At 42.7% G+C, this 11,822-nt stretch overlaps 1 protein-coding gene across 7 annotated transcripts in view; it reads left to right on the top strand.

Annotated features, from left to right (window-relative positions):
* The first annotated feature begins 366 nt into the window (after window positions 1-366).
* The window catches only part of REV1 (REV1 DNA directed polymerase), an 84,352-nt gene continuing 72,896 nt past the window's right edge, over window positions 367-11,822 (top strand). For 3 of the 7 annotated variants that reach the window (XM_032255450.1, XM_032255449.1, XM_032255448.1), the window contains exon 1: window positions 400-599. Coding sequence is in view for 1 of the 7 variants with exons in the window: in XM_032255443.1 (XP_032111334.1) it covers window positions 575-599 (25 nt within the window). In the remaining 6 variants the exon portion in view is untranslated. Of the gene's footprint in view, window positions 600-11,822 lie in introns of all 7 variants that reach the window. The other 4 variants (XM_032255438.1, XM_032255440.1, XM_032255441.1 and 1 more) reach the window with 4 other exon arrangements.

The raw sequence follows: 11,822 nt of genomic DNA, 5'->3' as shown, positions 1-11,822 counted from the left end.
GGCGCCGCGACCCGGGCACGAAGTACTGGGGTGGCCGGAGCAGGGAAGGCGGGCACACGGTGGGCGGGCGGCGCAGTGCGGGGGCGGGCCCGCGCCGCGCTCCCCTCCGCCCCCGGGAGCGAGACGGTCACGTGCCACCGAGGCGCTGCCCGCTGCGGGCGGCTGCAGAACAGGAGGGCGGGGCCGGAGAGGGGAGGGACGCAGCGGTCGACGCGAGGCTCGGAGGTGCCACGCCCGAGGCTGGGGTCGCCTCGGGCAGGGATATAGCCGAGCGCGAGCGCCGCGCGGCTGTGAGTGCGAGCGGGGGCGGGACGGGGCGTGGGCGGGGCCAGGGAGCGAGCTCCGAACGCCAGGAGGCGTGGCTGCGGCGCGCGCGCCAGCTGGAGGGGGAGGGGCGGAGAGTCACTGCGGAGCGCGCGCGGGGCTGGTCGCCGCGAGCGTGGGGGAGCGTGGACCGCTTCGCGGCGCGGCGGAGGGGCTGTCTTCTCTCGGCCCTCCTCCCTGGTCCGGCCGAGGGCGCTGGCGGCGGTGGGGCCGGAGTCCGCAAGGCCGGAGGAGGCGGCCGGGCCCGGGCATGGTGGTCTGGGGCAACGCGGAAGGTGAGCGACCCCCCGGCCGGCGGCGGGGTGGGGGAGGGGCGGAACCGGACACGCGTCGCCCACAGGCGCCGCAGACCCGCCCGGCGGCGGCCAGAGCGCGGCCGGCCTGAGGTGGGGCGGGGGAGGGGCGCGTTGCCCCGGCCTCGGCCCGCGGCCGTCTTCTAGCGGCCTGGGCTGCCTGCGGCGCCCGCCCCTCGCGCCCGCAGCCGCCAGGTTATGTAACGTGTGACCACCCTTTCTCCTCCGTCATGGTGTGGCCGGCCCTCACCGCCGGCTTCACGGTCCTTCTCTCCGCGCTCCCCGCGTCCAGCCGGCCCGGTCAGACCGCGCGGCAAACTCCTTCCTCCTGCGCCGGCGCCTCGGCTGGCCATTCAGTCCCGCGCCATTCATTCACGCGCGCGTTCGGGCGTTCGTTCCACAAGCGTTTGCGGAATGTCGACCCGGTTGAACCGCCGCTCCTACCCGGCCTCACGCCACAGCGTTTCCCCGCACCCTTCCTCCGTGGCCCCCGGTGCATCCCGCAACCCCGATCGGAACGTCAGAAGGCGGTTGCTACTCCCTTATTTTTCCTTGCAGCTTGTCGGTTCCCTTAATAAGCAGGGCGCCGTTCCCCAACTGTCCTTCCGAGCACCCCTTGCCTACTTCCGTACTGTTAAAGTGATGCCGCCCTGGGCGTACCGAGCTGCGCTGTGTTTCGCTGCTCTTCCTGCCGATTGCCAGTTTGTAAATAAATAATCTTAACACTCCTTAATGTACTCTAACGTAAAATACATTGTAAGTAATATACGTCTGCTAATTCTCGTTATCTCCACGTCTTACGCCGTGTACTAAGTAGAAATGGTTTCATTTAGGTGAAAATGCAGACTAGCACATAGCAGTAACAAGGGCTTGTAACTACTAAGGACTTTATGTAACAATCCGTAATTCTGTGGATCTGCCTGGTCTTCTGGACTTCGCACTTTAGTCTCCAAGAATAAGCCACTTCCTGTTTAGGTAGGGAAGGACCAACCATAACCTTGGTTCTTCCTATAGAGTGCTGTATACAGCAAATCAGCCTGTGGGAACCATCAACCTTTCACACACATCCTTGGCTTGCCGGTGCAAGCACAAGTGCTGCGTGGTGTTCTCTCCTTCCTGTACTGGACACTTAAAGTTCCTCTTGTTCCAGGAATTATTTTCCAGTAAACAAGGATCTCTTGCATGCAATTCTTAGGATATCTCTTTGCCACTTTGCCTGTGTTATGATTTATCTTTTTATTCCTATTTTGTAGAACCTTTGAGGAGTCAGTACCAAACTCCTGTCTTTTGTTTTGGAACCATATCCGCTATTTTATGGTAAACAGTACATATGTAATATATTTTTTTTAAAGATGGGAATTGCTCTTTTAGGATTAATTTCTAGAAGGTCTCAAGTAGAACATAATTTTTTAAAAGTAATGTGTTTGAATGTATAAGATCACTACATTTCCCCCACTCCCAACTTCAAAATTCTGATTCTACATAGGGGAATTAAACCTTGTCCTCACCAGCAACAAACTAGTCCTTATACGTAAGTTTCGGTGACTACAAATAAAATATATTTGATAGCCTTTTCTTTGATAGCTGTTGTAGTGGGAAGATAGGAACTGCAGTTAGATGTAGGTTGGATTTCTGGCTCTGCCACTTGTTAGCTGGTGCCTGTGGACAAGTTAAGTTACTAGTATCTGATTTTTTCTCGTTTGTAGAATGAAGGTATTATTTCCCACCTTGGGTAGCTGAAGATTAAGTGAGTTGTTAAATGTGAGACATCTAGTGAGACCATGGTACGCAGGAGATGTTCAGTAAATACATCCTCCCTTCGGTATACCCGTTTATTGCAATTCACAATCTAGAATGAGCCAGGATGTGCTAGAGACAAAGCGTGAAAGGAAAGGCAATCAGAAGAGGTGACAGGTACCTCTTGTCTCCAAATAAATGAACAATTCTGACACTAAAGAGTACTGTGCCTCTTTCTGCTTCTCAAGAATGTATGGGTGGGTATATGCGGCATATTACTAATCATCGGGTATGTTAAACAGAACATTTAAAAATGAAAAGTTTTGTTTTGTTGTTATAATAGCACTAACTGAGGTGTTAACATGGACAGTAAAAAAGAATCTTATTTTTTTCCAAAGACAAGTCAGGAGAGGAGACCGGAAAAGGAATATTAAAAAGACTCTTCAGAGACAATTAGGTTGCAGGCTCGTCTTTTAGCATCTGCTTGTAAACAGTACATGAATCCCAGTCCTAAGTTCCAGTGTCTCTTGTTTGGACTGTTGCCTTAGTGCCTTTACTGGTGTCTTTATTTCTCTTGCTCCCTGACTGTCCACAGGGATTCCCCTTGACAATCAGAGGGAATCTTTTTAAAAATGTAAATCAGATTCTCACTTTCTTGCGCAATATTCTCCAAAAGCTTCTTGTTAACACAATTGAATCTAAGCCCCTTAGCACATCCCATCAGGGCATGGCAGCTGCCAGCTTCTAACCTTAGCTCTTACCAGGTGACTGACTTTCAGAACCCTATCCCAGTCCCAGAGTCCTTTTGCTGGTTCTTGAACAAACTGTTCCTACCTTAGGATGTTATACATGCTATTCTTTTAGCTGGACCACCCCTTCCTCTACGTGGTCATGACTCTTCACGCCTTGTGTTTCTGCTCAAATGTCATGGCCTCAGAGAGGCCTTTTCTAATTCTAAAATAGGAGCGAGCCCTTTCCTTTATAATTTTTGATTCTTTATTCCCTTTTTCTTCATAGCATTTATTACTAGCTGAAGATAAACTGTTTTTGTTCACTTACTTAGTGATCTCCCCCATTAGACTTGTTTAGCTCCCAGCCTTCTTCCCAGCTAGAGAGCAGAGGCCTTGTCTGACTTGTACACAGCTTTATGCCCAGTGCTTAGAACTGTGCGTTGTACATAGCAGGCTCTCAGTAAAACTTGTTGAGTAAGTGAATAGTATAGTTGATTTGAATATTGTTTCTGGAATCAGACAGCCTGGGTCACAATTCTCTGGCTCCTACCATTTACTGATTGTGAGACTATGGGCGCGTTAATAAGTTGGTGGTGCCTCAGTTCCACCATTTGTAAGATGACTACAATAATACCTATCTCATAGAATTATAGTGAGTAATAATTGAGTTAATATATGAAAAGTGCTTAGAACAGGGTAATTTTAAACCTTCTAGTAACTAATTGGAAATTAGCTTGTTCACTTAGAATTTTGTGTTTTGGCTTGAGGTAAAGGTGGATTAATTGAAATTTTTTCTTTCTTTAAATTTTTTGAGACAGGGTCTCGCTGTGTCGCCCAAGCTGCAATACAGCGGTGTGATCACAGTTCACTGCAGCCTCAACCTCCTGGGCTCGAGTGATCCTCTCCCCTCAGACTCCTGAGTAGCAGGGACTACAGGCGCATGCCACCATGCCTGGCTAATTTTTTAATGTTTTGTAAAGATGTGGTCCTACTATGTTGTCCAGGCTGGCCTCAAACTCTTGGGGTACAGTGATCCTTCTGCCTCATCCTCCCAAAGTGGTGGGATTACAGGTTTGAGCCACTGTGCCTGGCTAAATTTTTTATTTATTACTTTTGTGCTGAAGTTTTGTTAGCTGCCAAAATTATATTTATGGAACTCCTTTAAAAAATACATTTTGTGGATGTCGAACAAATTAAAAAACTGCTGAGAATGATGACTGGTGTTTGGTTTTAATGTGTAAGTCAGATTTTTTATTTTTCAATCTGTAGAAGATGCTTAGAGTGATTATCTCAACAACCGCTCACCAGAGTGGCTTTCATATAGTTCCCTTTGAAGTTCAGCTGGAGATGTGATTGTGGTGATGAAAGGACTTGCCAGAGGCTTCCTTTCTTCAGACAGGAAAGTCCTTGAAGACCCAGTTGAAGTATGAGTCTTGTAGTATTTGGGAAGGAAATTTTTATCATCGTTAGTGTGTTCAGCTTCTGCCGCCTTAAACTGTGAGTTTTTCCCCTCAAATTATATTTGGTTATTAATTGGAATGTAAAGTAGCCCAGCTGTCCTTTGTATAGTTTTGTTCTTTTAATAGTAAGATTTTTTTTTTTCTTTAGTAGTTACAGAAATAGGGGAAGAGAATTAATGGAAGTAGTGACTTTGTAATAATAGATACTTTGAGCTAATACAACTTGAATTATTCTTGTAAACTAAAATTCTGTCTGTGGTAATTAAACTTTCATAATACCAGTTATTTTAAATTAGTTCTCTTGTCCTTAGTAAAATGCTTCTTTGTAGGACTGTTACTTTATTTCTCAGTCTGAACTTTAACAAGTAATAGGATCCTAAACTTTAGACTTAAATTTTTTTAAAAGTCAAAGGACTGCTTCTTTGTGTATTGTTTCTTCAAAAATTTAATAATTGTAAGTTATTAAATATTTACTGTGTGCTTGGCTCTTTGCTAAGTGCAATGTCTCATTTAATATCTACAACTACCATATAAGGTTGACACCATTATAAAGAAACAGATTTAGAGAGGTGGTGTTACTTGGCTAGTCACACAAGAAAAGAACCAAGATTTCAGGCTAGTTCCCAAGGTCATAACCAGTCTGCTATGAGGCACATTTAAAACGACAAGGTTTTTGTTTGGAAGCATGCCATTACATTTTATTGCATTAGTTGTGAGTGTCTGTTCTTAACTACTGGCAGCTTCATCATTATTTATGGCTAATTTTTTAAAATTTTATTTTAGATTTTACTACTACTACTGTACTTAAATGTGTGTATTATAAGTGTGATGTTTTAGTAGGTTGATAACTTGCAATGTAATTAATGTTTTTCTCATTTACTCATATTTAAAAGTCATTAAAAATAAGTCAGCATCATGTGTCTTGGTGCTTCAGCTTTGTAAATAGTTTGAAAACGTTTTGCATGTAATAGATATATCAGATCTAAGAAAACATAAATGTCTAAGTTTGCTTAAGGCAAAATTGCAGACATCAAGTAAATATTTAATACAAGTTACTAGTGATGTGTTCCTGCTGATTATGGAGCAGTTTTTTTTTTTTTTTTAACTTTTAAGTTCTGGGGTACATGTGAAGGTTTGTTATGTAGATAAACTCATGTCATGGGGATTTGTGGTATAGATTATTTCATCACTCAGGTATTAAGCCTGAAATACAGTAGTTGCTTTTTCCTGTTCCTTTCCGTCCTCCCTCCGCCCTCAAGTCCCCAGTGTCTGTTGCTCCCTTTGCATTCATGAGTTCTCATCATTTGGTTGCCACTTGCAAGTGAGAACATATGTTTGGTGTTCTGTTCCTGTGTAAGTTTGCTAAGGATAATAGCCCACAGAGCAGATCTTTACCTGGTTTTCCTTCAATAAGGAGGAACACATAGATGGGATATTTTTACGTAAATTTTAATGGTTTCTGACATTTCCTTGTGAGGCTTTTTAAATTTGTAAGAATAAATTATTTGTTGACTTCTCAACACCTTAGAATGCCAGGGGTAGAAAGAATCTTTCAGATTCCATAGGCTATGCCCTTACATATTACTGTAAGAAAGTGAGACCCTGAGAGTCATTTGCCTGCTAAATAGAGGAGAAATAAGACTAGAGCATAGGTTTTCCCCTCAAGGCCATTTCCCCACCCCCCCCATACACTGAACTGTTCCATGCATTACCCAGGGAAAGACCAGCAACACTTAGTATCTCATATCCAAGATGGCAGAAAATAAAATGATATATTCTTGTAAGATTGTGATTTACAGTCTTGATTTTGTTGTTATCATTGGAACATAATAGAAAAAAATGTTGTCCTCTATTATAATGCAGTTGAAAATTATGCTTTCCCATGTAGGCAGGTAACTGCTTTATCCACATAGGATGATTTAAGAAGCATTTTAAAGACCAGTCTGGTCCCATGGCTTCATGCTTGAATTAAAATATTAGGGGTGGGCACAAGAAGTTGGTTGTGATGTGAGTAGTTCATATTCAAACCCATATCTGAGTAAGCAAAATGTTGCTTTACTGGTTTCAGTCATTCCTGGTTATACCCAAGGCTAAAATGAACTTTTTGAAGGTTTAGTCACAAAATAATGGCTGCATCTTACATTCTCTAAGCTCTAGCATTTCTACTTTTGAGATTTCTAAGAATGGACTTAATGCGTTTTTATCTTTTAGGCACTGGTTTGGATTATGTAGTTGAAACTATGATTTAGAATTTTTTGCTCTTTTAAATGGTTTTCATTAAGTTCTGTATGTTACTCTTATAATAAGTTCTATTTCTTGATGTCTCCTTAGCTGTTTATTTTAAGCTTTTTTTAAAAAAGCCATTTAACCCGGACAGTCCTGAACTTGAAAAACACTTTAACAATTTCTTCAACATTTTAAGGAACATGACAAAAAAGTTTACTTTTTGTAAGGCTTTATACTTTTTAAATTTTTTCTTTTTTAATAAAGTTTTTTTTTCCCCATGGTAATCTCTTGTCGTTCCAATTTTGGATATGTGTGGCCAAAGCAAACACGACGCTTTATATCATTTTTTTTTTTTTTTTTGAGACACAGTCTATCTGTCATTCAGGGCTGGAGTGCAGTGGTGCGACTCTGCTCGCTGCAACCTCTCTGCCTCCTGGATTCAAGCAATTCTGCCTCAGCTTCCCAAGTAGCTGGGACTACAGGCGTGTGTCGCCACACCAGCTACTTTTTGTATTTTTAGTAGTGACGGGTTTCATCTTGTTGGCCAGGATGGTCTTGATATCCTGACCTCGTGATCCGCCCACCTTCGCCTCCCAAAGTGCTGGAATTACAGGCGTGAGCCAACGCTTCCTGGCATATATATTTTTTGAGATGGAGTTTAGCTCTTGTTGCCCAGGGTGGAGTGCAGTGGCGTGATCTCGGCTCACTGCAGCCTCTGCCTCCCAGGTAAAAGTGATTCTCTAGTCTCAAAAATAGCCTCCCAAGTAGCTTGGATTACAGGCATGCACTACCACACCTGGCTAGTTTTTTTTTGTATTTAGTAGAGACGAGTTTTCACCACATTAGTCAGGCTGCGTGTGAACTTCTCACCTCAGGTGATCGCACCTGCCTTGGCCTCCCAAAGTGCTGAGATTACAGGCATATGCCACTGTACACGGCTAACACTTTATATCTTAAAGAGTGCTTTACCTAATTTTTTTCTCATTTAATTTTCTTAAGAGTCCTGGGAAGAGAGGTAAGGCAGCGTATCCTATTTTATTGCTGTAGTGTAATATGGGCACCAGCTACCTAGAGTTAGGTCAGGCATCATTAGTTAAGGGTGCAGTCTGCAAGACTCTACTCACTTCATGTATTAGCCACAAACTCTAGGACTTGCAGGTCACCCACACTTCTGACCAACTGGCTACAACTTTGGGAGTTCCCGCTACACCTCACGTTTGATAAGTTGCAGAATGACTCAGGCCTCAAAAAAGTGCTATTCTTGGAATTATAGTTATTCTGTAAAAGATACAAATCAGGACCAGACAATTACAGAGACACATAGGACAAGATCTGGGAGAGTCCCAAACATGAAGCTTCCATGTCCTCAGGACGTGTTGTCCTTCCAGTACATCAGTGAATGGTTGCTAGCCGGGAAAGCTCACTCTGCAGCATCCAGAGTTTTCAGGGAAGTTTTATTACATAGGTATGATTGAACTTAGTCACCAGCCCCCTTCTCCGTGGAGGTCAAGTTGTCAGGCTGATGTCAGGTTGCTCAAAGCCCCAACCCACCAATCACATGGCTCCAGCATGGCCAACCCCCATTCTGAAACTGGGGGCATATGGGGAGTCACCCAGTTAATAGAAACTCAGATGTGGGCCAAGGAGGACCTATTATGGAATTCATGGATAACAAAGACACGCTTACCAGTTGGGAGGTAGAGTTTTTCCAGGAATGAGACAATGGCCAGCCAAATTCTTTTTTTTAGAGACGGCCTCATTCTGTCACAGTGGTGCTATTATAGCTCACTGCAACCTCCAACTTCTGATCCTCCTGCCTCAGCCTCCCAAGTAGCTAGGACTATGGGCATGTACCACCGCACCTGGCTAATTTAAAATTGTGTGTGTGTGTGTGCGTGCGCGGACGCACGCGTGCGCTTGATCTCCCCATGTTGTTCAGGCTGGTTTCAGACTCCTGGCATCAAGTGATTGTCCTGCCTTGGCCTCCCAGAGTGCTGGTACTGTGCCTGGCCCTCAAATTGTTTATTACCCAATGCTGGCTAAAGAAGTGAGAACAGATACTTGCTTAATTTGTGACAGCTAAAACTAGTAGTAGTGATAGTAACCCAGTAATCGCTGTTAAAAGTTGGAACAGATTGCATTTTGAATATATATAGGATTGGCTTCTGTGGAGAATTACTACATAACATTTTCTTTTATTGATACAATAGAATTTAAAACTTGGGTCATTCACCTAAGTTAAATGTTTTAATTACATAGTGTCGCTTGGGTTATAAACTACATACTTGTTGATATTTTAAAACCTTAATAATTGGCTGTAAAAAGTTTGAATTTTGGTATCCAGTTTGTTCTTTTAGATATGGGTAATTCATTAGTTATTTGGAAGAAAAAATCATGAAGGGAGATTTTTATGTGTGGGGTGGAGGCATTGATCATCTATTTGTGTTACGGTTGTAAAATGTTTCAGCAACTTAATTCTGTTTTGAATTTTAGCACTTGAGTCGAAGTTACTTACACTGTTCAAATTTACTATGTTGAAGGCTAATACTCTTCTGCAAATTGTTTACGCCTAATAAATCTTATTTCAGATTGTCACTTAAAGATTATATTAAATTATCTTGGAACTCACTGTTTCTCAGAGATTATAGTGTGCCAAATTGTTACATTGAATAAGACTTCTGGTGTATTGAAGAATGTAGGATGTTGGTTTTTTTTTTTTTTAAATGTAATTTTAAATATATGATATTCTTGGTGTAAAGCAAAGGAAGAATCCAGAAGCAGTGACAACTTCTGCTCCCTTTGTGTTTGCTTGCAGTTACATTTAATAGAAGGATTTGTGAGAAAAGGGATTTATGAAAGCTAGAAGTGATAGCAGGTCCAGAAGAGTGTGACTATATTTTTGAATTGCAGTTGCTCTGAGGGATTTGTTTTTAGTTATGCATCATTATTTATGCCAGTTACCTTGTGAATTCAGAGATCTAATGACTTGTATGGGTGGAATGCAGAAGGTGTGGACTTCTGCTAAGATTTATAGGTTATTGTGTAGGCTAGGCTCAGGAGCCAGAAAGTCTCCCACCCATTTACATACACAAATTTACACTTTCTTAAAACTTATAAAGTAAGGTTTAAACTTCTTAGTATGATGTATTCAATATTCAAGGTCTTTGATATTTCTCCATCTTCGTTAGTTTATCTCTACATCTGGCCATGTGTCCTACATACCAGTCAATTCTAGAATGTTGTCCTAAACATCTTTTTGTATTTTTCTTTTCATTTTTTATGAGGCAGGGCCTCATTCTATAGTTGAGGCCTGAGTGCAGTGACAAGATGACGGCTCACTGCAGCCTTAACCTCCCAGGCTTAAGCAGTCCTCCTATCTCAGCTTCTACAAGTAGCTGTGACCACAGGTGTGTACCAACATGACTGGCTAATTTTTAAATTTTCTTTTTTGTGGAGACAGAGGTCTCACTTTGTTGCCCAGGCTGGTTTCCCACTCCTGGGCTGAAGCAGTCCTCCTGCGCTCAAGCAGTCCTCCTGCCTTAGCCTCCCAAAGTGCTGAGATACAGGCATGAACCACTGTACCTGGCCCTTTTATGTTTTTGATTACGAATTTTCCTTCTTCCTGAAATCTTTGCTTTCCTGTTACCCCTTACCACTGCCCTTCTATACCATAAAATCCTGCTGATTGTTCTTAGTTCAGATCTACTTCTCAGTGATGCCTTCTTGGGTGTCTTCTTGAACATGAGATTTATTGCTGTTTTCTCTGCATTTATTATTTTTACTTTTTTGGTCTTGCTCTGTCACCCAGGCTGAGTGCAGTGGCTCACTGCAGCCTTGACTTCCCGGGCTCAAGTGATCTTCCCACCTCAGCCTACTGACCACAGGTGTGTGCCACCATGCCTGGCTTTTTTAAATTTTTAAAAAATTTTTGTAGAGATGAGGTCTTGCTGTGTTTCTCAGGCTGGTCTCATGCAAGAGATCCTCCCACCTTGGCCTCCCAAAATGCTGGGATTACAGATCTCATAATTATAGTTGTATACAAATCTTTCTTCTCTGATAACCTTGGATTGTGGTTTATACTGCTTTTACTCACCTTGAAAACTATAGATTATAGTAAATGCTAAGTGAATATGGAGAAAAACCATTAGCCCAGACCTGGAATTTGGGGTAAGGGGAAGTAGTGAGAAGGACAGCAAATTTCGTCACCTGTAATCTAATTAAAACCTTCAGCTGGTGAATTGCATTACTCCTGATGTGAAATTCATTCTACTTAGGAAACATTATAGCATCATTCTCTTTACCATGTATAACCTTTCTCATTACCACTGAACTGTCCTTTTTTCTGTTCTCACCACTATAGATACATTTTTAGGTACAGGCAAAACCAGTGGTTCTCAAAGTGTGTGCCACAGTTCAGCTGCATCAACATTACCTGGGAACCTTTTAGAAATGCAGAGTCCCAGCCCTACCCTAGAGTCACTGACTGAATCAGAAATTTTGGAGTTGGGGCCCACAGCAGTCTTGTGTTTTAATAGGCTCTGCTAGTGATTGTGATGCATGCTCAGGCATGAGAATCACTGCTTTAGATACAGTTCCCTCTTCTTTGTTACTATCTTCTTTATTCTCCAGCTAAGTTCTGTTCCTATTACTAGCTCTTCTACTGTGGCCTTTGGAATCCCTGATTTATTGCAACCTTGAGCTTTTCTACAGATAATCATTTGGCTTTCTTGTGAGATTATACCGCTTCTGCTTAGTGAAGATCAGTTGCTTCTTACTCCTTCCTCTAGACTCTTTAATTTTTATCATTTCATTTCCGGAATATTCTTTTGTTTTCCTTTGTAGCTTGATCCCTACTTACGGACATCCTGACTGAGATGTATAGAACATCCTAGTGGAGATGCTTAGTAAATGCAATTGGGCCTCATGGTTTGCAACAGAGGAAAGCAGGAAAATTGAGGGGAAGGTGTTTGGGAGGTGGGTGATTTGGCTGCACTCTGAAAACTAGTGAAGGCAGTTGTCCTTGGTACTTTTTAAGAAAATTTTTATTTTTT

Source organism: Sapajus apella, unplaced genomic scaffold (genome assembly GCF_009761245.1).
Source record: "Sapajus apella isolate SASKATOON/1434 unplaced genomic scaffold, GSC_monkey_1.0 scaffold89, whole genome shotgun sequence".
In the NCBI taxonomy this organism is placed as follows: Eukaryota; Metazoa; Chordata; class Mammalia; order Primates; family Cebidae; genus Sapajus; species Sapajus apella.
Note: the sequence above shows the minus strand (reverse complement) of the source record. Positions and strands in the feature narration are given on the sequence as shown.